The 26937-nt window shown below is 40.9% G+C and overlaps 1 protein-coding gene across 2 annotated transcripts in view; it reads left to right on the forward strand.

The window, feature by feature from the left end:
- The window catches only part of PDS5A (PDS5 cohesin associated factor A), a 143292-nt gene that overhangs the window by 85232 nt on the left and 31123 nt on the right, over positions 1-26937 (forward strand). For both annotated transcript variants that reach the window (XM_089654028.1, XM_089654027.1), the window contains exons 16-23: positions 4023-4162; positions 4280-4395; positions 4691-4796; positions 14252-14412; positions 23403-23526; positions 26059-26217; positions 26300-26368; positions 26497-26633. In XM_089654028.1, the coding sequence (XP_089510154.1) occupies positions 4023-4162; positions 4280-4395; positions 4691-4796; positions 14252-14412; positions 23403-23526; positions 26059-26217; positions 26300-26368; positions 26497-26633 (1012 nt within the window). The remainder of the gene's footprint in view (positions 1-4022; positions 4163-4279; positions 4396-4690; positions 4797-14251; positions 14413-23402; positions 23527-26058; positions 26218-26299; positions 26369-26496; positions 26634-26937) is intronic.

Consider the following 26937-nt stretch of genomic DNA (forward strand, 5'->3'; position numbering starts at 1 on the left):
TTCTTTCAACAATGACTTTCTTCTTGTCACTCTTCCATAAAGGCCAGATTTGTGGAGTGCATGACTAATGGTTGTTCTGTGGACAGATTCTCCCACCTGAGCTGTGTCTCTGCAGCTCCTCCAGAGTTACCATGGGCCTCTTGGCTGCTTCTCTGATGAATGCTCTCCTTGCCCGGCCTGTCAGTTTAGGTGGATGGCCATGTCTTGGTAGGTTTGCAGTTGTGCCATACGCTTTCCATTTCTGATGATGGATTGAACAGTGCTCTGTGAGATGTTTAAAGCTTGGGAATTTTTTTTTTATAACCTAACCCTGCTTTAAATGTCTCCATAACTTTATCCCTGACCTGTCTGGTGTGTTCCTTGGTCTTCATGATGCTGTTTGATCACTAATGTTCTCTAACAAACCTCCAAGGGCTTCACAGAACAGCTGTATTTATACTGAGATTAAATTACACACAGGTGGACTCTATTTACTAATTAGGTGACTTCTGAAAGCAATTAGTTCCATTAGATTTTAGTTAGGGGTATCAGAGTAAAGGGGGCTGCATACAAATGCACGCCACACTTTTCAGATATTTGTAAAAAAAAATTGAAAACCATTTTATCATTTTCCTTCCACTTAACAATTATGTTCCACTTTGTGGTGGTCTAACACATAAAATCTCTATAAAATACATTTAAATTTTTGGTTGTAACATGAAAGAATTTGGAAAATGTCAAAGGGTATGAATACTTTTTCAAGGCACTGTATATTAAGTAAGACGTGGATGCTGAAGAGGATCCTGAAGAGGAAATATGCCCTTATGCATGTTATGAGACCTAAACCAAGGCTTCACGCCATATGCTTTCTACTGTGAACTCAATTCAGTGTGTACTAGTCATTGCCTAGCAGCACCATAATCTCTTTAGCCAGCCATTTAGTGCCCAAAGGTGCTTTATAGACGAAGTCTAGAAAGGCTTTTCGTTTGCACACACAAATTAACTGTGCTTTGCATGAGGATTGCCAAATCCTGAAAAGGCGTTCCTTCTTCCAAAACGCTTTGCAGAGTTATATCCTATAAAAAGAAATATGGAAATTAATTTTAAAAATGTCTTTTTGTAGTGGATAATGTCATTTCTGTTCTCGTTGTTATTATACAGAATTTATATAGCGCCAACAGTTTGCTCAGCGCTTTACAATATAAAGGGAGACAATACAGCAACGATACAGTTCAATACAAGAGTGTTAGGAGTGCCTTGCTCCTTGGAGCTTACAATCTAAGAGGGAGGGGCTAGTGCTACAAAAGGTAATAACTGTGGGGGGATGAACTGATAGGAGGAATAGAAGATTCCGTTAGCTGAAGGCGGGATAGGCTTCCCTGAAGAGATCGCCTAAAAATGAGCAGGCAATAGTGGGATAAATTGGGGTAGAGAGTTCCAGAGGGTGGGGAAGGCTCTGGAGAAGTCGTGGAGACTTCTGGGAGGAGAAGACAAGGGAGCTAGAGAGCAGGAGCTCATATGAGGAGCGGAGAGGATGGTTTGGGTGATATTTGGAGACAAGATTGGTGATGTAATTTGGGGCAGAGTTACAAATTGCTTTATATGTTATTGTTTTTGAATTTTAGTTGTTGGGCAATGGGAAGCCACTGTTCTTATTGAGGATGTTCCCTCCTTTTAAGGATTATGTTGGTAGACACTTCGAAACCCTAGTGAAAGCAACCTTTGCGCTCTCTGGTCATGCCTTACAACCGACCATTGTGGCTATGTCTATTTGTCAAAAGGTCATTAAATGAGCTGGGCAAATTAATGGAAGACAATCTTGTCCTTGAGGACCCTGTTCCGCTGGAACAGTTACCTTTGGTGATTTGTGTGTTGATGCCTTAGATAATGTACTGCACTAGGTCTCTGACAACACTTCTCTGTTGACTGAAATTGCTTGCAAAAGGTGTTTACACATGCATTTTGAGGTTCACCCTCAAAATGAAGGAAGGAAGTTACAAGGGGGTAAGGTACTTCTACCCCCACAAATAGCCTGTGCCTGCTAGTACCATGGCTGCTACCTCTTTTCACCAAAATGGGTTCTTTCATTTCATCCAGGTATTCTGTAAGCCAAAAAGGGTTCCATCCTGTCCATTGCATGCATCAAAATGCGTCTTCAAAATCATCAAGTATACCCAGATACACTCCTCACAATTGAGAGTTGGAGGACATCTGTTGGCATATGCGCCAGTATGAGTCAGATGTTCCAGACCTCTGGGTCCAATCTGTCGTTTTCAAGGGCTTTGAAAATAGAATATCTGTCCCTGCCCCCTCTGATTGCTAACCTCCAATCTGCCAGCTTCAAAGGGGCAGATTTGTGGGGAGCCTTGAGTCAGCTGCAGACACAATGGAGTAAATTTACTAAAACTGAAGAGTGCGGCTCTGCATAGAAACCAATCCGCTTCCAGTTCTTCTTTTTTTTTTTTGGTAAAGTTTAATTGAAGATGCTGTTTGCCACCATGCACAGCTGCACCAGATTTTGCACTCTCAAGTTTTAGTAAATCGACCCCAGTTTTGGACCTATAATCTTTAAAAAGACATCTGCATGTCCCTAATTTCCACATGGAGTCTGCAAGGTCTGTCATTGCTTTTCAGATCAGAGGAATGTCTGACACCATTGGACATCACGGATGGCTGCCTTCACATGTCCGCCTTTCCAGCACAGCTGTTTTCTACGATTTGCTGTGGTAAATCAACATTTTCCTTTTTTTTTTTTTGGCACCATCATTCAGACTCTCCTCTGCACCAAGAATAATCACAAGTTCTGGCTCTAAGATCTCAGGGCATCCATGTCACGGGTTACCTGGATGACTTGCTATTAAGATGCCTCATCCACTGTCTTGTTTTCCAGCATTCAAAAGACAGTCCATGTCCTTTCAGTATTTGGGGCTGATCTTGGAAACAGCCCAGGCAAAAATTTTCCTTCTTCAGGAAAAGAATGTTTCTCTGATGTCAATTTGCCAGATTATCAGGTCAACCAGGCTTCCCAGGACTTGCTTCTGCATGAAGGTTAATGTCCTCATGGTAACCTCGTTTGAGTCTGTACACTTTGGTCCGTTTTACTGCAGATCAACAATCTCATGATGTGTGACAAGCAGATGCTTTCTCTGTCTGGATCTCCATCTACTGTTCCCCAGTCAGGCAGACGTATACCTGTATATGATGGATTTACAACTTGGCCCTAGAATCTAGGAAGTAACATTGCTCTCCCTGGAAGGCCATCAGTACATCAATAAGGGTCGATTTTCAAATGCGTGTGTATATATAATTTGAAAATCTATCAATCCTGATGTAATAATGGTCTATCATTTCTTGATGCTCTTAATTGTCAGAACAGTACAATTACCACCTTAGACCAGGTTCACACTAATGCAGTGCGGGAAATGTTGTCAATCCTGTGCGTTTCCCACATTGCATTGCAATTGCATGGCGTTCATGCGATCTGGTGCTGGTGTCAATGTTCATGACACCCCAAAACAGATCGCAAAATGAGATGCAATTGCCAGAAATCACATCGCATGGGTAAGTGCTCCCACCCGGCTGTCTATAGACCAGGTGGGAAGTAGTTAAAAAAAAATATATATATATAATTTTACAAACATTTCATACCTATCTGCTCTCTGTAGTGGTTTTTAACAGTGCAGCCCCAATCCTCCTTCTGTTGTCCCCTATCAGCGCTCGGGGCTCCTCTTCTGTGTGTCATCACTTCACTTCATATGGTGGCTTATGTGCTTTCTCGGCCTCAAGACGCATGGCTGTGTGTTCATTTGTATGCCAACTGCGAATAAACTCCTCCCTCCCTATTATTTCACAGGTATCTTCTCAGGTTATCCTGTAAACATGAATAGTTTAGCATTTGTTCACAAGATGCCTAAGTGCACAGTAGGAGGGAGCTTTTAATGATTGTTAAATTAGATGCTTCAAATGACTCTGTGATGTATAGCAGTTCTGCTGTTTAAGAAAAAAGGCCAGCTTAAATTAAAATTCTACTTCTTAATTCATAGAGAATTTACCAGATCCGGGAAAAGCACAAGATTTTGTCAAGAAATTTAATCAGGTTTTGGGAGATGATGAGAAATTGAGGTTTCAGCTAGAAATGCTCATAAGCCCAACATGTTCCTGTAAACAAGCTGATGTTTGTGTGGTAAGAAACATCATTGCAGTTTTATTTACATGTTTTCAGTGTAGTTGTCACAGAACAAACATATCCCAAAATATGATGACCAGTATGTTTTCTTGGTTTGCGTGTTTTTAACCTTAGAGGGAAATTGCCCGGAAACTTGCTAATCCAAAGCAACCTACCAACCCCTTCTTAGAAATGGTGAAATTCTTATTAGAAAGAATTGCCCCAGTCCATATAGATTCAGAGGCTATCAGGTATGTAATTGTTTTTTATGCATACAAATATTCTTTCTAAGCAAAACTTCTTTTGTTCAGTAATGTTTTAGATATACTTCTTAAATTAAATCTCCTTTGTATGTGTATTGGTGTCTGTGTGAGATGCTGGTTGGTCTGTATGTATTTTCACAGTTGCTGTGACTTTATTGGAATATTCTTTGTAAAGAATGTATTTGCACAAAGGAAACGTGTGTTTTTGTTAATATTGTGCTTTGTACATCATTTGAGGATGTCTTTTTATAAATTTTCCCCTATCTTATGCTGTCTGTTTCAGTGCATTGGTGAAACTGATGAATAAATCTATTGAGGGTACAGCAGATGATGAAGAGGAGGGTGTGAGTCCTGATTCTGCAATAAGAGCAGGATTAGAACTGCTAAAGGTAAGCAAAGTTATGCAAAAAAAATATGAGCAGTGAATTTAAATGAAAATTGATTTATTCGTGTGTGTTCTTGCCATTTGTAGTAGTTGTCAGCTAAGGTAGGAAAATTATTTGACATCAATTCCTAAGGCATGGCTTGTGCAATGGTTTGGTTTGATAAAGTAGCATTGGTCCTTTCAGAGCTATCTCTTTAAGCAAACTGGATATGTTGTCAAACTAGCTAAATGTCCACTAACATGCTATAAGCAGGCACCTCCTAAGTATCTGCATATCGCTATAGTGCACCATTCAGTTCACATGGATTCCCAAATATTAAGATGATCTGATATGCATATTTTAACCAGCTGCCATGGTCAAAAGCCTTGCCCTTTTTTGGTTTTCCTGTGTCTTACTGTTGGTCATTTTTAGAGACGCCATTATATAGATGGGCAAATGGTGAGTTGTGTGAAGACATTGAACCTGGTCACCTTCCTGTCTCTAGTCTCCGATTGGACAGTGAAGGAGTAGCAGCAGAATAAGTATAGCTCCTCTCCCGCAGCAGAATAAGTATAGCTCCTCTCCCTCGTTAGTGTTTGTGCAGCCATCCTTATTTGCTCCTAATGCTGCCCCCTCTCTATCCTTCTTTTAATGCTGCTGTACAAGGTATTGCAAGAAACTGATATTAAGTCAGATTTGGGTGTTTAAACTAGTTGCATCTAAAGCCTCACCACCCCCACCAGTACACACTAATCTGTGCTTGCGGCCATTGGATTTGAGCGGTGATCTGCTGGTTTTCCATCATGTCCCTTCGACAAAAGCTGGTTGTTAGACCAGCTTCTGTCAGAAGGACAGCTGTACACACATTCCGAATGTCGGACAGTTCTTGATGAACCGGTCGATATTTGGATGGTGTGCACCCAGCCTTAACACTCACTGCCGTTGCCATATTACTGTGTGGCATTAAAAAAAAAAAAAAAAAGTAAACAAGCACACCGCTGCTCATTTGTATTTTCTTATTTGTTTCAGGCTCACCCCTTAGGCACCCTCTCTTGTGCTTTTGTGGGTCCATTCAGTTTTGAAGCTTGATGTATTTGATATCGCTTTACTACTACTTTTATATTTAACAAAGATATTTTGTGTGTGCTAAAATGTATATTAATGTATTTTATAACAGAAAATTTTGATTTGATAAACAGGTATGACAAAATCATAAATAAATATATAGATACAGTCAGGTCCATAAATATTGGGACATGGACACAATTCTAACATTTTTGGCTCTATACACCAACACAATGGATTTGAAATGAAACTAACAAGATGTGCTTTAACTGCAGACTGTCAGCTTTAATTTGAGGGTATTTACATCCAAATCAGGTGAACGGTGTAGGAATTACAACAGTTTGCATATGTGCCTCCCACTTGTTAAGGGACCAAAAGTAATGGGACAATTGGCTTCTCAGCTGTTCCATGGCCAGGTGTGTGTTATTCCCTCATTATCCCAATTACAATGAGCAGATAAAAGGTCCAGAGTTCATTTCAAGTGTGCTATTTGCATTTGGAATCTGTTGCTGTCAACCCTCAAGATGAGATCCAAAGAGCTGTCACTATCAGTGAAGCAAGCCGTCATTAGGCTGAAACAACAAAACAAACCCATCAGAGAGATAACAAAAACATTAGGCGTGGCCAAAACAACTGTTTGAAACATTCTTAAAAAGAAGGAACGCACCGGTGAGCTCAGCAACACAAAAAGACCTGGAAGACCACGGAAAACAACTGTGGTGGATGACCGAAGAATTTTTTCCCTGGTGAAGAAAACACCCTTCACAACAGTTGGCCAGATCAAGAACACTCTCCAGGAGGTAGGTGTATGTGTGTCAAAGTCACCAATCAAGAGAAGACTTCACCAGAGTGAATACAGAGGGTTCACCACAAGATGGAAACCATTGGTGAGCCTCAAAAACAGGAAGGCCAGATTAGAGTTTGCCAAACGACATCTAAAAAAGCCTTCACAGTTCTGGAACAACATCCTATGGACAGATGAGACCAAGATCAACTTGTACCAGAGTGATGGGAAGAGAAGAGTATGGAGAAGGAAAGGAGCTGCTCATAATCCTAAGCATACCACCTCATCAGTGAAGCATGGTGGTGGTAGTGTCATGGTGTGGGCATGTATGGCTGCCAATGGAACTGCTTCTCCTGTATTTATTGATGATGTGACTGCTAACAAAAGCAGCAGGATGAATTCTGAAGTGTTTCGGGCAATATTATCTGCTCATATTCAGCCAAATGCTTCACAACTCATTGGACGCCGCTTCACAGTGCAGATGGACAATGACCCAAAGCAGACTGCAAAAGCAACCAAAGAGTTTTTTAAGGGAAAGAAGTGGAATGTTCTGCAATGGCCAAGTCCATCACCTGACCTGAATCCGATTGAGCATGCATTTCACTTGCTGAAGACAAAACTGAAGGGAAAATGGCCCAAGAACAAGCAGGAACTGAAGACAGTTGCAGTAGAGGCCTGGCAGAGCATCACTAGGGATGAAACCCAGCGTCTGGTGATGTCTATGCGGTCCACACTTCAGGCTGTAATTGACTGCAAAGGAGTTGCAACCAAGTATTAAAAAGTGAAAGTTTGATTTATGATTATTATTCTGTCCCATTACTTTTGGTTCCTTAACAAGTGGGAGGCACATATGCAAACTGTTGTCATTCCTACACCGTTCACCTGATTTGGATGTAAATACCCTCAAATTAAAGCTGACAGTCTGCAGTTAAAGCACATCTTGTTCGTTTCATTCAAATCCATTGTGGTGGTGTATAGAGCCAAGAATGTTAGAATTGTGTCCATGTCCCAATATTTATGGACCTGACTGTATATTATACAAACACACTTATATATTGTTTTTGGGATTTTAAACACTATTCCTGAAGAAAATATGTATTTTTGGCATGTCTAGGGAACTGAGAAATTGTTTCAGAAACAAAAGACTTAAATATTCATAAGGATGTCTTAATGACTTTACAAGTGCATTAATTGATGTGTTTGTCATATCTGACTGCATTCAGTTTTAAAGCAATTCTAAAGGCAGAAGTTTTTTTACAATAATACATTGTATGCATTAAGGGGAAAAAAAGAAACCTGAATGCAGTCCTCCCCCTCAAAGAAGAGGCTCTGGACTGCTCTCTGCAAAACCAATGCATAGAGCAGATAAGTATAACATGTTTATTTTATTTTTTTTTAATTCACAGCCTTTAGAATCACTTTACTTTGATACACAGTAAAATTAATTGCATAATGATATTTCAGCAGGATATAAAAGCAGGCACCCAGGAGTATTTGTAGTGATCTTCTAGAACCTGGGGCACACTATTACACCGTTACCAACTTTATCTAAAATGTTGGCGCTTGGCCCACCTCTTGCCCCACATATTTTTTTTTTATGGTCACTGAGGACAGTGATGTGACCCAATGAGTGGGATGCAGAAGGATTGGGAATGAGTGACAACTTTCCACCAGGAAGTCTGGTGTGTTGTGTGGAGAGTCTTGGTTTTGGGACACCAGACAACAATCTTTGTACTTCTACAATTTTATCTTGGTGTCCAGTAAAGTGGAACTCCAGTAGTTACTGCTCACTTGGCACAAGGGGTCACTTGCTCGGTTATGCCACCATTTAGAGAATGCTTTGTAGTTTTTTTTTTGTTTTGTTTTTGTTTTGTTTTGTTTTTTTCCTTGAATACAAGACATTCTCTGATTGGATAAGGTGGAGATCATTACACCAGACACCCTTATCCAATCAGGATACTTTATATTTGAAAAACAAAATGAAAATAAAAGGGGTGGAAATGGAGGGACACGCCTGGAATATCACAGTATCACTGTTTGTAGTGCAGTGTACCTTCTATAGTGATTTTTCAGCAGCCCTATGAGTATTGCATATTGATACTTTGATCCAGTTTGGCTAGATGCAGGTATGATAAGATAAATATTTGCTGTAGTTCCTTTTTGTAAGAAGCCAGTTCTGGTACAGTTTCTTAATCGTACATCATAGGGTGCTTCATATTCATGACCACATGGGTTATTCCACTACATGTGCCTAGAAGGCTTCATCTGGATTGGATACTACAGCCAGTAGAGTAAACGGGGATGGCCTGTAATGCTGTGTGTTGGTGCTGGATCCCACAGGCATTGATCTTCAGGTTATAGACTATCAGATTATCTTGCTGGCAGGGTGCTCTGCAAGTCCCGGGCAGGGATTCAATGGAGTTACTGAAGACCCTGTGGGGGGCACACCCGCTGTGATGGGGTGAAAATTGGGTGGCAGCATTCCACCATAATTTCCCCTAGTGCGTTGGACTGCTAGGCAGATTTTTTTCTTCGAGCGGAGTGCTGTACCACAGTAGCAATGTTCTAAAGGAGTTGACTGTTGCCACGTGCATCTGCCATTTTTTCACTTTTTCCTGCACACAGCAGCACGTGTTTCTACCACAAGTATTTGGAAAAAAAATTTTTTTTACAAGGGGTGACTGCCACTGAGGTGGTGTGTCTTGTCCCTACACCCCTCTCAGCTGGGTGGCCATTCCTATTGGTATAACAGGCCTACAGATTCTCAGCAAGCCAGGATTTTGTGCAGGCAGAGACGTGGGAGGAAGACAAATATCCCTCAATGTGGTAGGGAGGAGCCCCTGCACAGTTTGTCCTACAATGGCTCCCCAAGGAGTCAAATTTAGTTCTTAATCCCCACCCTTATCTGATATTCCCACTGTTTCAAGGGCGCAATCCTCCACTTCCTTTGTGTCATGGGAGGGATTTTCTGCAGCTGTTTCTGGTTTGTGTGAAAAGCTCTGAGTGGTTCTTACTTGCCTGGGACACAGAGGTGGGTGCACTTCTTCCCCTTTTCCTGAAGCGTCAGATGGTCATGCTGAAGATGACAGAAGAAGCTCTTGGGGATTGGGAACTCTCTGTAAATTAATCCTTTCAGGAGAAATCTCAGGGTCTGGGGCTAACTCAGAAGATAATGGGGGGATTCCTGGTGGATGTAGTGCAGACTAAACTTAGGTTTCCAGTGCTGGAAACCTTTTTCCCTAAAAAGTCATTGGCTTTATGTCCTGATGTGTGGAAAAACATCCCAAGTCTTTTCCAGTGCACCTCCCTTGCAGGAAGTGATGTATGTTGGTTGAAGGAGAGAAGGTGTTTCACCTTTGGAGTGATTTGCTCAACAGTACCTCATGGAGGAGGAATTCTTCAAGAAATGGCCCCAGGCATGTCCTACTTAAATTAAGACTGATGACTCCAGTTGATGAGGTGCTGGTCTTAAAAAACACCAAGGAAAAGAATTAGAGGTACTCTTTAGGGCATCCTTTTCTCTGAAGAGTGTGGCTACGCAGCCTGCAGTGGTATATTGCCAGGCCCTTAAAGTTAGAGAATCTGACTCAGAAGATGTTGCCATCTGGAAGTACCTGGAATATTTTCCATGAGCTCTGAGTTTACTGATGGACGCTTTCACAGGTGCACACCATGTCTGGCCAGCAGAACTTCTCTGCAAGAAGTAATTTGAGAGCAAATGATTGTTTGGACCATACTTGGATGCATTTTTCTAGAAGGTTATTGTGGTTAAAAGCACGCCCTTACCCCTAAAGAAGGTACAAGTGATAGGTCAGAAACTTGTGGCAGCTTTGGAATTCAAGAAGATTTCCTTTGATAAGCAGCAATCCTTAGGCTTAGAAGCCTAAGCCCTAGTTCCGTAAGAGCTGGGCCCCCAAGAGCTGCTTTCTTTTCAACTCTGGAAAGGTTACTGCCATAAAGGGTTTTCGTAGGTTCTATTCCAACCTGTTTACAGTTCCTAAGCCAAAGAAATAGCCTGCCTATTCCTGAAAAGTTCCTGAAAGATTAGAAATTTTGGATGATGTCCATCCAATCAATAAATGGACTCACAAATAGTCAATGTGATTCACAGTGAAGCATCACCACTGCTACTTTTGTGTTTTTTCTTTTGACCTGTCCACTTCCCAAGAAGTTGGCTCCAGTTCTTGAATAGTTGAGGACCAAGGGTATCCCTGTTTTGGGTTACTTGGACGACCGCAATCTTATGGAGCAATCCGCTCAGAAGCTGAAATCTAGCAAGACAGTACAGGTCTTTCAAAGGTTTGTTTGGGTGTTGAACATTCAGATGTTAGACTTGGTTCCGAAACAGTGCTTGCAGTACTTAGGCTTAGTACACAGCTCAGGTAAAGGTCTTCCAAATAAATACCTTAGTTTTTTATCCTAGGTGGATTTCAAGGTTGTTGGAATTTCCCTGGATTTGGGCCTACATGAAAGTGCTGGGGTCGATGGTATCCTCCTTTTGATTAGGTTCCCTATGCCCAGTTTCACACCAGAGCTTTTTAATTTAGTATCCTGTCATTGAGGGACAAACCTCAGGAGACTTTGGATTTGTCAGTGCATCTGGCAGGTCAGTTTTTAAATGGTGGATATCGCAAGATCCATCCTTCCAGTGAAATTGGAAGGTCTTGATGATGGTATGTCGAGTTGAGGTGTTCTGGAGAACCTTTCAGTTCAGGGAACATGTTTGTCAAAAGTAGGGTACATTGCCGATCAACATCCTGAAACTACTGGTGATTCAACTGGCTCTCCTACTTTGGTTTATCTGCCTTCGAGGTTTTCTTGTCGGAATGTAGTCAATGTCACAGCTGTGGCATACATCAACCACTATCCAGTCGCGCTGCCTATAGTGGAACTAGACTGCATCTGAGCACCGCAAGCTAAAAAAACGTTTAATTCATTTTTAATATTCAAAGAAAACACACTCAAAAAACACTTCCCTTTATTTTTGGCCACTGCACCCGAGCATCACAAACCAAAAATTCTATTAAATTTATTTCTAATAACACCCCCTAGCATTTCTGATCATGGCCATCTTGAGTAAGGGCAAATCATCCATGTAGCATTTACTTTCTGGAATCCATCTGCCATTGATTCAGGCATGAAGGAAGGAGGGTGTGCTTAGCTGAGAAAACCTCTCCTCCCCTTCTGAAGTCTCCTGGGATGTATGACATAATTTTGCTTAGGCCTGGATACCAGGAAGTAACTGAAGAAATGTGAAAAAAAAAAAAGTTTGAAACTAGTAAATATAATATACTTTCCTATCTATTTACTAATATGCTAGCAGCATAAGGATTAAAAATGGTCAGTGCTGATTGAGTGAAGTTTCACTTTAAGACATTGACCTGATCTTTTCCTGGGCAGAACTTGTCCTTGCCCTGTCTGCTGTGATGAAAAGTTAGCTGGTAGACTTTTTATTAGCCATCCGTAGCTGAATCTGGAGGAATGGGCTGTTTCTGCATAGATTTATCTGTCGTTGAGGAGCATCTAGATTCAACAACATACTGGATAAGTCGGGGACCATGGATCTTCGGGTGTTTCTGGAGGATGCACTGATGACTTCTTGGGGTCAGTTTTCCCTGATCAATGCTTTTCCTCAACTGCAACTTCTTCTTCGCCTGATGCGATCAATGAAGGGGGATGGCTTTCCAGCGATTTTGATCGCACCTGCTTGGAGAAGGGACGTGGTATGCCAACACCATAAATCTCTTTACAGACTAGCTGTGGTCTCTTCCAGCTGTGCAGATTTCCTGTCACGAGGTCCAATGTTCCATTCTACTTTGCAACCTTTGGCTTTGCCAGCATGGCTGTTTAAGCCCGAATTCTGAGGAATGGTGGTGTTTCTGGCTCTGTAAACCCTACTCAAAGCAAGAAAATCATACTTCAGGAAGGTTTTACCTTCATAATGAAAAAGCTTATTTCACCTGGTGTGAGGTTCTTAAGTTTCATCCCAGAAAGTTCTTTGTGGGGTCATTTTGTCCTTTCTTCTTTCTGGTGTGTGGATTCTAAGACCTTAAAGTGGTTATAAAGGCTCAAGGTTTTATTACCTTCATGCATTGTATCCATAAATATAAAAAAAAAACGTGTCCGTCAGCACCCCCTAATAATTATCTCAGCCTCATTGGAATTTTAACGATATGCACAAGAGCCTCGACTCACTGGGGACTCCCCTCATTGGCTAAAACAGCAGCTGGAGCCATTGGCTCCCGCTGACGTCAATCATAGCCAGTGAGCTAATGGTGGGGGGGCTGAGCCACGTAAATAGTCACGCAGAGAAATGGCTTGGGATCAAGCCTGCTTCGGTGCCCCCATAGCACACTGCTTACTCTGGGGGCAATTGGCAGAAGGGAGAGGCCTGGACTGTTGGCAGGGGACCTGAAAAGAGAAGGATCATGGCTGCTCTGTGCAAAACCACTGCACGAAGTAGGTAAGTATTGACATGTTTGTTTTTTTGAAGGTGGGCCTTCAGCGGGTACCTGATTTTGACAGGTACCCATTTCTGCTGCGACCGCCTGGATTGTCGGTAGCAGAGGTTCTTCTCCTCGCAGTCTTCTGGAACGCATACAGGTCCCAGAAGACTGCGGAACCATTCACAATTGGCAGTGCGTCTCGCACAGTGAACACCCAGCTGTGAATCTGCAAGGTGTCACAGCCAGATGCCTACAGTTAAGATGCTGGCTCACCCTCGGGTGAGCATGTAACCGTATCCTGGTACAGGCAGGTGTCTGAGTATTAAAAGTCAGCAGCTTTTTGGATGACATTAGATCTTTTTGAATTTATCTGAAGTCTGCAGCTTTGAAGTCCGTCGTTGGTGTACCAGAGTCCTTGCAAGTTCAGGTTGCCTTCTGATCTACAGTACTATTTCTAGGTGGAATTGTCAGTTTATTTTTTAGGCCTGTGGTGTTATGGGTGAGGTTGCTTTTTTCTCAAAGCCCATTCCACCAAGAGTGTCAGTGCTTCCTGGTTTTCTATGGCTTCTACCTGGTCATCTCTTTACACTTTTGGTAAGTTCTTCCAGGTAGATGTTAACCTCTGTGGATGCCAGTTTTGGGGGAAAGGTCTTGCAGATTTGCAGATGCCTTTGTAGAGGGGTTCTCCCCTATTTTTGGGCTTTTGTCTTGTTACTATTGCCTACCCCTCATGTTCAGTGGTTTAATTAGTCATATGAAGCGTCCTCTGATGTACAACTAAGATTTGCATTTTTTGTTTATCTGTAAAATATTTTTTGTGGAGTTCTTAATGAAACACAGTGGTCTATCCCTCTGTTTTCTCATTGCTTGCTACAAAACTGAGACTGGGGCACATCTTTGGGGAAGGTGGCAGCATAAACCCAAATAGTTATGAAGTGTACGGTGTCCTGTGATGTACTCTTAAGAAAAGGATTTTACAGGTAGAGCAAAAATTCAAATTTTTTTTCATGGGGGTTATGTTTACCATTTCAATAAAACAGTTCTCAAATATTCATAACTGTTTTATTGCATTATCTTAATATGTGTGATTATTTCTTTTATAAAATAGATCACTTTCTGTCCTTGTCTTATGTACGTGAGGTAGTGACAAAAACCCTAATTCTGTGTGATAATCTGATGCTTAGGTGTTGTCCTTTACCCATCCGACTGCATTCCACTCTTCAGAGACATATGAATCCTTACTTCAGTGCCTTCGTATGGATGACGACAAAGTGGCAGAGGCAGCCATCCAGATATTTCGCAATACTGGGCACCGGATTGAAACCGATTTACCACAGATACGATCGTAAGACTTCAGTTGGCATTGTTTATATCAGATGTTAGAGCAATGAGATTTGAGTGTATTGGGTTCTTTTGAGACAGAGCCTTGAGGTCCAGGTCTACAGTATTATTTTGAAATAATGACTACAAATTAGGCATTAAGCATATATACTGTGAATCTGTAACTTAAATGTGATTTGAGAATTAAGTCCTGTCTTTAAAAAAAAAAAAAAAGACGTGTTCATATAATGTACAGCACTGAGCAAACCATTGGCGCTATATAAATACTGTATAATAATAATATAAAGAATCTTCAGTAAAATGAAAAAATAAAAGGAAGAACAGTAATTTTGTTTTGTTCATTTTGCAGAAGATTCTTTATATGGACCTTTTATGTTACAGTTTTACACTGTTTATGCTTTGTGTGATTTTTTTTTTTTTTTTTAGTATTGTTTTAAAGGTGTGTTGTGCACTTTCACTAAGCTGCATTTATTTATATGAATGACAGCTCAAAATTATATTTATTTTTTTAAAAAGAACTTCCAAAAAAATGGTAGCGCAATCCATTGTGCACAGTTCAATCAATCCTCTGCTTTTGCCTCCCAACACATTTAGTAATTTACTCCTCATATATTTTGGCTGATGCATCTTAACCACGCTGCTTCACAAGTAAGGCTGTTTCCTAAGACCCATCTTTGGGTAACCTTTTCTTAAACTTACAGTATAGGACACAGAATTTATAGTTTTTACCCATGGGTTAAATGCATCACCTTCAGGTGATTATACACTTGCAAAAAAACCTGCAGTGACGACCTCTATATGCCACCCACTACACTCCTATTTTTTTGCTATTGTCCGTAGAGGTTAGAGCTTTTCTCTGGTAGAGAAGCTTGCCTCTTTTCTGCAGGAGTTTTGACTTAGACACATGGTGCTATACAGATCCAGGGTCATGGTTTGCTTGCAGCAGAGTCTTGTCACTGAACATCCCCTTTCTGGAGGGCGAAGCCAGAATGTGTTCTAATCCCTTGCATCCTGCCTAGAGTGTGAGAACATCTGTCGCGGTAAATACAAAGTTTGCTCCCTTAAATTCTGTCCTAAGGTTTGGTTGGGCAGGGCTTTGACACTTTGAATGGTGTGTTAAGGCCATAAAATGGTTGCCCCCAACCATTTGGACACCATTTATCTGGTAGTCTCGCCTAAAGTGCTACTGCCCCTCCTCTTTTGGATGCTTTACTGTGCAGGTGACTCCATTTTCTTCCTTGGTTATACTTTTCAGTGGCTCCTGGCTCCCACAGTACAGCACCACAGTCCATGGATGCCTGTCTGAATTCAGCAGCCTGTAGTGACTGGGGCATAAGGTTTCACCATTTCTCCATATGGCCACACTCTACACATGGCTTATGGCAAGAGGCTGGAGTTTACTATCCACAGAGCCCTAGTGCCCTCAGTTCGGTCAGTTGCTCCCAGTATGCTGACTCCCTGTCTTCCTGTGAGCACTCTGCTGGCCCTTTGGCCAACAACCTTCTTCCTACTTGTCCAATAAGAACTTTCTACCATAATATCTGATTTAATGGGCAGTTATATTTATTTCAGGTACTTATATAGCGCCGTCAATTTATGCAGAGCTTTACATACATATATTGTACATTCACATCAGTCCCTAACCCTCAAGGAGCATACAATCTAAAGTCCCTAACTCACATTCATACATATACATACTAGGGCCAATTTAGACAGCAGCCAATTAACCTACCAGCGTGTCTTTGGAGTGTGGGAGGAAACCGGAGTACCCGGAGGAAACCCACGCAGTCACAGGGAGAACATGCAAACTCCAGGCAGGTGGTGCCAGGGTTGGGATATGGTCCTTTTAGAGGCCATAGTTAATGGGTTGCTGTCGAGCCCCTTTTGCCTTCCCTCCTGAGTCAGTTTCTGGCCTTGCCTTTGTTGTAGACGTGCTGTTTGACTAGCAGGTAGATGATGTAGGTCCCCCTCTCTACTTGGGTATCTGATCAGGATGAGTGACTCCTGGGAAGTACTCCATGGGATGTATGCTATCTTTCCTCCAGTCAGATGGTACTCCAGGCCAAATGCTGGTCTGGTCCAAAGGACAAATTTCAGCATTTGTCATTCTGTTTCAGAGACCGGTGGCCAATCCTAGTTAAGGTGTTTGCAAGATATCGTACACATCTACCCTTGTAGCTCTGTGGACCTTTAATCACTTGAGCTCTGGAAGGTTTTAATCCCTTTATGACCTGGGCATTTTTTTGCTATTCAGCACTGCGCTACTTTAGCTGGCAATTGCGTGGTCATACAATACTGTGCACAAATGAAATTTTTAGCATTTTTTCACATAAAGTGCTTTCTTTTGGTTGCATTTGATATCACCACTGTGTTTTATTTTTTACAATATTTTCTGCTTTCCGTCATAAAACATATCCAGTAAAACCAAATTTTGGCTTAAATTTAGGCCAAAATGTATTCTGCTACATATCTTTGGTAAAAATGAATCCCAATAAGTGTATATTGCTTTGTGTGAAGTTTATAGTGTCTACAAACTGTGGTGTATATATTTGATCCCGACGGTTTATCTCATTTCTTGAGGCCCTAAAATGCCAGGACAATACAAAGTCCCCTGAAAATAATCCTTTTTTTGAAAGTAGACAGTCTGAGGCATTTAGTAAGAGGCATGGTGAGTGCTTTGAAGTTGTAATTTTTTGTCACAATTTTTTTTGAAAATGAAATTGAATAAAAATGTTTTCACATGTATTTTTTTTCCCTAAATTCTGTCACCAGCGCAGTACAGCGTCGTCATATGATTGATGTGGCGGTGATCAGGGACACTAATGTCAGTATTTAAAAAAAAAAATATATACTTTTTTAAACATTTTAATCATTTTTAGCTTTTTTTTTTTTTTTTTTTGCTTACTTTCATCAGAGTAATTCAGTATCGTCATAGTAACAGTGTACTGCAATGGAGATCATTGTAACAGCAAATCTCTCAACTGTTGTGAAGTGGTTGACCATTCATGATAGCTGTGATCACTAGTGATCTGTGACTGGTACAGCTAATCACATGGTACAGGGTGCTGTGATTGGATTTGGTATTATGTTGTGTCAATCACAGCATAGTCAACACAGCGGTTATGAATTAATTCATAACCGCTTTGTTGACATTTAGATCATGTGATCGCATAGCAGTCACATCACTAGGCTGCATTCCACTCTGCGGGTGCAGGGGCCCAGCTAGCACACCGCAACTCTCAGCTCAAGCAGACAAAATGACGAACATGGATTTGATTTTGCCTGTAGGTGCTGACCTGCCGCAGTATATATATTGTGGCTGGTAGGTAAGTGGTTGACCTTGTTCTTTCTGACCTTCAGAGGCCAATTTTCAAAGTTATTAGGGATTTTCCCCTTGTCCGATCTTACTTTTAACAGTGGCCTTTCTCATTCCTAAAACCTCTGCGTGGAGGCAATCTAAGTTAGCAGCTGTATCAAGTAAAGAGCTTTTCCCATTGGTTTCCTATTTCGACCTCAACCAGGACATTACCCTTCCCTCCTCTGTCCCATTCCGAAACATCCCAGGGAAGGTCTTTACGTGGTAACTGCTGTGAGAATCTCTTTGCTACAGCCTCTTAGGGCATTTGCTTTCTGTGGCAGTCCTTCGGTCAGTGTTGACTGCCTGTGTTCCAGTTAGCACAGAACTCCGTTTTTAAGGTTTAGACAGTTTGTTTTTTTTCTTTCCCCAGAGATGCTGCACTGTTCTGAAGACTCATTGTTGTGATTGTGAGTCTTTATTATAGTTACTACATAAGCAGCTGGAGCTTACTTGCCATTTTGTGAAGTAGTTAAACTGCTCCTTTACTACTTGGCATGCCTTACACATTTTGTGTAATTCTCACACTGACCGCATGACGGAGCCTTTTCCATTATTTTTTAGCTTGGTAGACAGGGCTTTATATTTGCGAATTGCAAACTCTCCTAATTTTTTCACTCGTGAGTAGTGAGCGCTGTTTGTCTGAAAATCCATGTTAAATTTCCTACCTCATCCGTCTTTCTCTCTACACTTGATGACACAGCATTGAAGGCGAGCAAGAGCGTGTACTTATGCACCATGCCTTTGTGTGAGTATGAAGTCTGAGAACAATTCTGTGAGACTGTGTATGGTTTAACAAAGCATAAAATCTTTGCTTGTGCAGTGTGAGTATTTAGTAGGGATGCATCTATACACTTTTGATTGGTGATTACGAAGACCGATACTTTCAGTCAAGTTCTCGCTGATACTGAGTACCGATGCTTTGTGGTGTGATTTGCATTCATACAAAATGTAAACTCATAGCAGACTGCAAAGAATAGCATGTGATTTTTAACCAGGAATGCGGTGGGATTCCTTTCTAAATTGCATGCAGTTTCCCCACTGCTCCTGTTTGAACCCAGGCTTGTCATAGACTGAGCTCACACAAGTGCGGCGCAGGAAACTTCCCCGCGCCAATCCCATGCTGTCAAACAAAAGCCGCTTCACAGGTCTGTGGATTTGAATTCCCTGCAGCTTTCTCTCTCCTTGCAGGGATGACCGTGCGAGCTAGACATTCCGGTGCTGACCATTCAAAAGCTTGGTGTCTGCATCGAGGCATTCCTAGTGTTTAGTGTAGTGGTGGTCGCAATGAAACATTGTGATGCAGGGCACTGATTTGTGCCCTGGTAAAGTGTTTTTATTAAAAAAAAAAAAGAGATGTGACTCTTCTCGCAGACCGAACAGTAACAGTGTTCATATTACCATAGCCCTGGTACTCTTCCTGGTACGACGTAAGCTCATCCTTCTGTTTTCAACATATCCTGCACCAGACAAAAAGGGCAGTTGTCCTGTGTCTGGTCAATCAACCTAAGATCTTATTTCTGCTATATTCAAAGTAGAGTTTAATGCAGGGATAGATTGTGCCTTCTGTACTTTTTTAGAACCTAGTAAGTCCCACTTCTGCTGTCTGATCTAATTTTTTTTCATCCTGTTGGACTCATACCTTTTTCTTAGAGGTGTTTTTTTCTAGGTATACAAGATTTTTTGTTTACGTCCAGCTTGTAGCTCCCCTAATCGCAGGTGATGAAAGCGCCACCTTCTCTGGTGGAATCTTCCACAAAGAGATGCCTAATATCGCTGATCCTGTTGAAGACTCTTTGGAGATCTTTTCAAATGCAAGGGTCCTCTCATTCTTGCAAAACAAACTTAGCCATTGAAGCCCAGCATTCCCTCTCCTAATGCAGTTTCTGGGCTTGGTCCCTAATAACCTAAATCCACTAGGAGATTTCTGCCTCATCTCCAGTTCAGTGTTTTTATCTGCTAAGATTGGAAATGCGCAGATAAATCTTCGGAATATTTGGGCAACCTCATTGACCATCATTTGGAGTATTTGGGTATAGTCCTTGACCCAGCACAGGCCAGAGTGGTGTTCAGAGGACAAACTTCAGACCCTGTGATCTGATGCGAACTCTCCAGTCCAGAAGCCCTCCAACAGTCCGGTCTGATGGTAGGTTCTTTTGAGGTAGTTCCTTTTTGCCCAGTTTCATCCCAGACATCTGCAACTCCACATTCTGTCGTTATAGGGGAAAATGGGCTGTGTCTGCAATGTTGGACCATCTTAATGGAGGGTCAGCCATTCTGGATTTAGTCATCAGTCAGGGAGGAACCAGAACTCACCATGGCACAGGAGATAAATCCAGCCCTGTCCTGGGCAGAACTTCGTGTTCCAGCCTTGTCAGCAGTGTAGTTTCCAGGCTGGCAGACTTCCTCTACCAACAGTGCCTGCATCCAGGGAAGTGATCCCTACATCTTGAGTTGTTGTAGGACCTGTTGCAGGTAGGAGACCTGCCAGATGTGGACCTCCTGATCTCCAGGTTCAACAGATTGAAAAGTTTGTTTTTTCTCTTGGCGGAGGAATCTCTTGCAGAAGCAGTGATTGCTCTAGTCAGTTGCTTTGTGGCATCAGTACACCCTAATCTATACAAAATAATGTATATACAGTGTTAATAAATATTTGGTACCTTTAAACTACTTGCTAGTCTCTTATTTTCATAAGCAATATGCAGTTCTTGTCTCAATTCATATTTTGTAAAGTTCTCAGTGCTCTATAAAGGGGTAAATATATCAATCACTAGCAGTGCTCTGTGCTGTATGCACTTTTTTTTTAGTGTCAAAGTCCGTTACAAGTGCTCAGTGCATTTAACCAGTCCGATCCATTCACTCTCTCAATCAACATTGATTATATTTAATCTTTATTCAGCTCACATTAGTAAATAGGAAAGTATATCTTATTTACTTGGGTTAAACTTTTTCTTTACATTTCTTAAGTTACTTCCTAGTTTCCAGGTCTAGGCAAATGATGTCCTATATTCCAGGAGTCTTCAGGAGGGGAGGAGGGTTTTTCTCATGTAAGCACACCCTCCTGCCGGCATACCTAAGCTTAAGGGTAAATGCTTTTCAGAAAGTAAATGCTACATGAATCATCTGCTCTTACTCAAGATGGCTATGATTACAAATGCTAGGGGGTGTAATTAGAAATAAATATAATAGCATTTTTGGTTTGTGATGCTCTGATGTTGTGTAGTTTAACCACTTGCTGACCACAGATAGCCAAATGACGGCTTCACTGTGGCCTGCCAGTTCTGGGAGGGCGTCATATGACGTCCTCCCAGAATGCGCTCTCCTGCTCGTCCCCTGCGATCTCCGTGATCCTACGGACACAGTTGATCACGTGATGTGGTAAAAGGCCAATCACAGCGGCCTTTTGCCACGTGATCAGCCATGTCCAATGACACACTGATCACCAGGAAATGCAATTGCTGGTTATCGGCTGCACTGGAAAGTACTGCCGAGAACCGGTATTTGTCAGAGGAGGGATTGGCACTGATGATCGGTGCCCAGCAGTGCCACCAACCTGTGCTCATCAGTGCCACCCATCAGTGCCGTCAGTCAGTGCAGCCGCATCAGCGCAAATCAGTGTAAGAAAAAAATTACCTGTTTGCAAAATTTTATAGTAGAAACAAAGAAACTTTTTTTTTTTTCTTCAAATTTTTTGCTCTTTTTTTGTTTGTAGTGCAAAAAATAAAACACCCAGTGGCGAGTAAATACCACCAAAAGAAAGTTCTATTTGTGTGAAAAAAAATGATAAAAATTTTATATGGGACAATGTTGCATGACCGCGCAATTGTTCAAAATGTGACAGCACTGAAAGCTGAAAATTGGCCTTGTCAGGAAGGGGGTATAAGTACCCGGTAGGCAAGTGGTTAAAGGATAAGTTCATTTCTAAAAAAAAAAAAAAAAATAGTAAAAGCCAATTTTTGGCAGGTAAAAAAAAAAAGTGCTTTTTAATAATTTTTTTATTTTTTGTGTTTTTGGAGCCTGGAAAGCATTGCACCAGCGATCAGCAGATTGCTAGTGCCATACTACAAACTGTCAGTGTATCTGTATGCCCGTACAGCAGATGCAGTCTGACAGGAAAACTCAATGAACTACCACAGTGCTCAACAGTGTCATGGTAGTTAATTGAGAACTACAAGCCACAAAGGTTGTTGAGACTTGTAGTTCATTTACAGAACTCTGTGAATGAAGGATGTGCGGCAGAGCCCTGCACTGCCATGCTTTTTTTTAAAAAAGTGACAGCTAGTACGGGGAATTTGTAACGCCACCCTGACCTGTTTTATCATACATCTTCAGGGAGTGGTGCAGTGTCCACTGCACATATACTACTATTAATCCTTCATAGTAGTATATTTTTACCTTTTTATGGAGCACTGAGCACTTTATGAACTGAGGCAAGAAATGTGTATTTATGAAAATAGGAGAATAGCACACAATTTATTTTAGGCATCAAATACTCAGCGCTGTATATACACATACATTCACACTTCTTAATATGACTTTCTTCCGCTGAAACGTCTTCCACGTCTGCTGTTCAGGTTCGAGCTGGAGGGGATTTAGGGTGATTCTTTATTGCACCAGACTGGTCCAAGTGGATGTGGTACACTGATCTGGTAAGACTCCTAGTAGACACTCTTTGGGCTCTATCAGATCATGAGGGCCTTCGGTTTCATGGACAGATTTTGCCATCTACTTTGTCGTTAGCTTTAATAAGCTATTGGCATTTAGCAACTGATTCACAGGTTTGCATAGCGACAAATCTCAAATTTTGATTACACATTCTCAAAGTTTTACCAGAATGGATGTTGCAACCTCATCTAATGCCAGCTTTGTACATAGGTTACTTCAGGCAGCTGTAAGATGCAGGCAGGACCCTAGTTCTGTTTTCTTGGGCCTGGTATTGTTTACTGTGTGCTTGCCCGCCCCTGCTTTTGGACATCCTGAAGGTTAGAAATCTGTGTCTCAATGGATGAAAAAGATAGGAATTTTGTGCTCCTTTTTTTCTTCCTTTTAATCCTTTTTGAGTCCGTTAAAGGTACACAGATCCTGTCTCTCTTGTACTTGATGCTATCTGTACTGCTTTGCCACAAAACTGGCATGCTGATAGTGAGAGAGATCATCCTGGGCTGGGCAGTTTTTGTTGTGTGTTTTTTTTTGTTTTTTGCTAGTTTCCATAGTGTCCACCTCTCCTGCAGGCAGCAGTATACCATGAAGGTTAAAAATATCCCATGCCCCTCAGTGGACTCCAAAGAAAATGATTTTACAGTGAATATAAAAATCCTATTTTTAATCATTTTGTTTTTCATTGCATACTACTGTTTTCATCAGCAGCCAGTAAGTGGGGCTCTGGGCTTCTTTTGTTCTTGTGTAACCACCTGTTGTCAAAAATCTTGTTTACAGTAGCCCAAAGTGAAATCTATACAAACATTCTGCTTCTTGTAAATTGTGATCTGAGAGCTTATTGGATTAGTAGGACATAGCCAGATGTTACTAGAGGAAACTGAACATTCATCTTAGAGCGTGTAAATACATTTTTTTATTGGTTTTAGAATGGTTATTGATAAGTGAATTTTAATACCTTTGCCAAATCTGTAATTTAACAGGACGCTTATTCCAATTTTGCATCAGAAGGCCAAGAGGGGTACACCGCATCAAGCTAAGCAGGCAATACATTGTATACACGCTATCTTTTCCAATAAAGAAGTTCAACTGGCTCAGATATTTGAGGTGATTTGCATTAGTTTCCTTGAATTATTAGTAGATGCTAGTCTTTAACAGTCATGTAATTTAGTACCATGGTGCCCTGTTGTGTCTCAGGCTTGTTGTGGTGTGTGTGCGCATGTTTTCTCCTCTTCTGTAAATGCTTACTAAACTTATGTTATAGGATACATACTTGTGGTGTTCAGATGTTAAAGGTTAACTTCACCTTTTAACAAAAAATAATAAATGTGCATTTATTTGTTTTTGGAGCCCCTAATGCATTGCACCAGCAATCAACAGATCACTGGTGCCATGCAGGTCTCCCCCTGACCTGTCAGTATATCTACTTGTTTGTACATCCCGTACGAGCAAGCAGATAATGCTGACGGGAAGGCTCAATGAATTACAGCGCTGTGGAGTAGTTCATTGAAAACTACAAGCCGAAAGCCGCAAAGGCTGCTGAGACTTGTAGGTTTCCCATTCACCAAATACTGTGGATGAGTGACCTAGACAGGCGGAGCCTTGCTTGGCCATATCTTTTTTTGAATTCGACAGCTAGTGAGGGGAAAGCAGATCCTCCCACCCCCACTAGCTGTCACAGCAGGGAGCGTGGGGACCGGTCTGATCGTACCATGTTACGAAAAGTGCACTTATCCTTTAAATTAATAATTTTGTTCAGTGGAATACTATAATTGCGGCTGCTATTATATGTACTTTTAAAAAATGCTATCTTGTGGAGGCCATACACGAGCCAAAAAATCATGCAAAAACATTTGGACAGTTCGTTTTTAGTCTAGTTAATAGGTGCAAATCAAAAATCTGTATTGACGTTTTTGAGCCAAAATCTTCTGCCAAATGGACAATAAATTGAAAGGTTAACGTGTTTCTTGGTCATTAAAAATCAACTGTTCGTACTTCCTCAGGTGACCCAGAAGCAAAAAACTGATTAGATTATGTCCATTGAACTATTTACCGTTCAAAATTCAGTCATTACATGATGGCAATATAGTTTGCTCTTATGACCATGTTTGCTTTCCGAAAATCCGTTTGAACGATTTTTTGACTAGTATGTGACTAGCATAACTCATTCTGATTTAAAGTGTAGCTTTGACTATTGCAGTCAAACGTGAGAGACCTCCCCCACTATGTTTATGTTCCAGTGAACACAGCATAGGTAGATTTTTAAGGATAAGCTTGGTAGAATTTTATACAAGTAAAAGGTTAAGTAGCAAATTTTACTTTTTAAAATTATTTTTAAATTGTGATATGTGAATGCGAACATATAACTATATAAAGTAGTTTTAGTTTGACTGGAAAAGTAAAAGTACACTTTTAACACAGGGTATAATCTAAGGTTAGGTTGTATTTGAAGCAATAATATTGTCTCCACATTGTTAAACGGCACTTAAAGTATATGCAAACCCTCACCTTGTAAAACAACCCATTCAGTTTAAAATAGAATTGAAATGTAACACCTTTGTGTATAGAGAAAAAAAAGGGTAAAATATATTTTTTTGTTATAAGTTATCAAATACTCTCTAAGCTCCTTAAGCAGCTGAGAACAGAGAGCACGGGAAGAGAAACAGCAGTACACTAAACTTCCCAGTGAATGGCTGTTCAGAGGGGGTCATGTGAGCAGAAGTCTGGTCATTGGAGGAGAGCACACTGCTGTGCTCTCATGCCTAGTGTAGTCAGTTTTTAATAGGAAAGCAGAGGGACTTGGCCCCCCCCACTGCACCTTTTTAGGGGTTCAGAGTGCAAATACCCATCGCTTGATCTGTCCATATAATGCTGCTGGAAAAGATGGGAGCATGCCATTGGCTGCACTATTCTACCAGTAGCCCCTGTACAGAGTGGCAGTGGACATTGTCCTGCATGAGCTTTCAACTGCAAATAACGGGAAACTGCAGGTATTTTCAAATACAGACCCTTGGAATTCACAGGTAACAATATATACCACTGGCATCAGAACCTAGAAACTATAACCTACTAGAGTGGCTATCGATCAGCTTTAAAAAGTGGTATTTTGCAGTTTGTGGAAGAGTTTAGTGTGTATTTTAAATTGTTATAAAATATTTATATAGACCTCTTCAGTTCAGTAGGAACCTGTTGAAGTATGCTGACAAATTGTTAACCAAACATAAAATGTCAGGTTTTTTTTGCACTTTAAAGAAATTCTACGTTAGTATAAAAGGGTAGCTTTGCTGAACAGAGCTTTTTAGCTAATGGCATGTATAATGTTAGCCTGAATGCTTAAACATCCATTTTTTTTCTCGGTTCACATACATATGGTTTAGAGCTTTTAAATTATTACTTGTAGTTTCGGATATTGGTTAATCATGCTTTGAAAATAAAAGATAGAAGCTGACTGGTTACTTTGCACAGCTGCTCCATATTCTGTCTGCTCCAATTTTGGTTAAATTCCCCTCATTTTTTATAGGTGTGTGTTTGAATGAGCTTACTATAAACGGTAGCTGACTGTGTATATGATTTTTGTTCTGTTATATCTTGAAACCTTTTACTATTATTTATGATCTTAATACCATATCTCTTCTTTAGCCTCTCAGCCGAAGTCTTAATGCAGACGTACCTGAACAGTTAGTAACTCCTCTAGTATCACTTGGTCATATTTCCATGCTTGCTCCTGATCAGTTTGCTTCTCCGATGAAGTCTGTGGTGGCAAATTTCATTGTGAAAGATCTTCTAATGAATGATCGGGTGAGGCTCAGAATATTATATTAATTTTTAATATAGCAGATCATTGAATTTGAATTGGTTCAATTTGCTTTCCTCTCTTTAGTCAACTGGAGACAAAAACGGAAAACTGTGGTCCCCAGATGAAGAAGTTTCACCGGAAGTTTTGGCTAAGGTACGATTTATACATTGTTTTTACCACCATTTAAAAAATCTTTGCTATCTTGTAAATATTTTTTTCCTCTTCCTTGAATAGTCCATTACATTGGACAGCTCTCATTTTTATGTTATGTTGGACTGTAGGTACAAGCCATAAAACTACTGGTCCGCTGGCTCCTGGGGATGAAGAACAATCAGTCCAAATCTGCCAACTCTACCTTGAGATTGTTATCTGCCATGTTGGTCAGTGAAGGAGACTTGACAGAGCATAAGAGAATTAGGTGAGATGTAATGTAGCAGCAAGGCTTTAGTGTATACATGCAGTGTTTTTGTTGTAACCACAGCTTTTAGTTGCCACCTATATTCATATAATTTCCTAGTCTTTGAAGAGGGTTGGTTCTGCTTCATCAGCTGTTTGGAATATTAAATATTTGTGCTGGTTTTCATGTTTTCCACACTGCAAAATACTTTATATACAGTGGATATAAAAAGTCTACACACCCCTGTTAAAATGTCAGGTTTCTGTGATGTAATGAAATGAGACAGATGAATCATTTCAGAACTTTTTCCACCTTTAATGTAACC

The sequence above is a fragment of the Staurois parvus genome, unplaced genomic scaffold (genome assembly GCF_062004578.1).
Source record: "Staurois parvus isolate SC_StPar_1 unplaced genomic scaffold, SC_StPar_1.0 ptg000734l, whole genome shotgun sequence".
Classification (NCBI taxonomy): Eukaryota; Metazoa; Chordata; class Amphibia; order Anura; family Ranidae; genus Staurois; species Staurois parvus.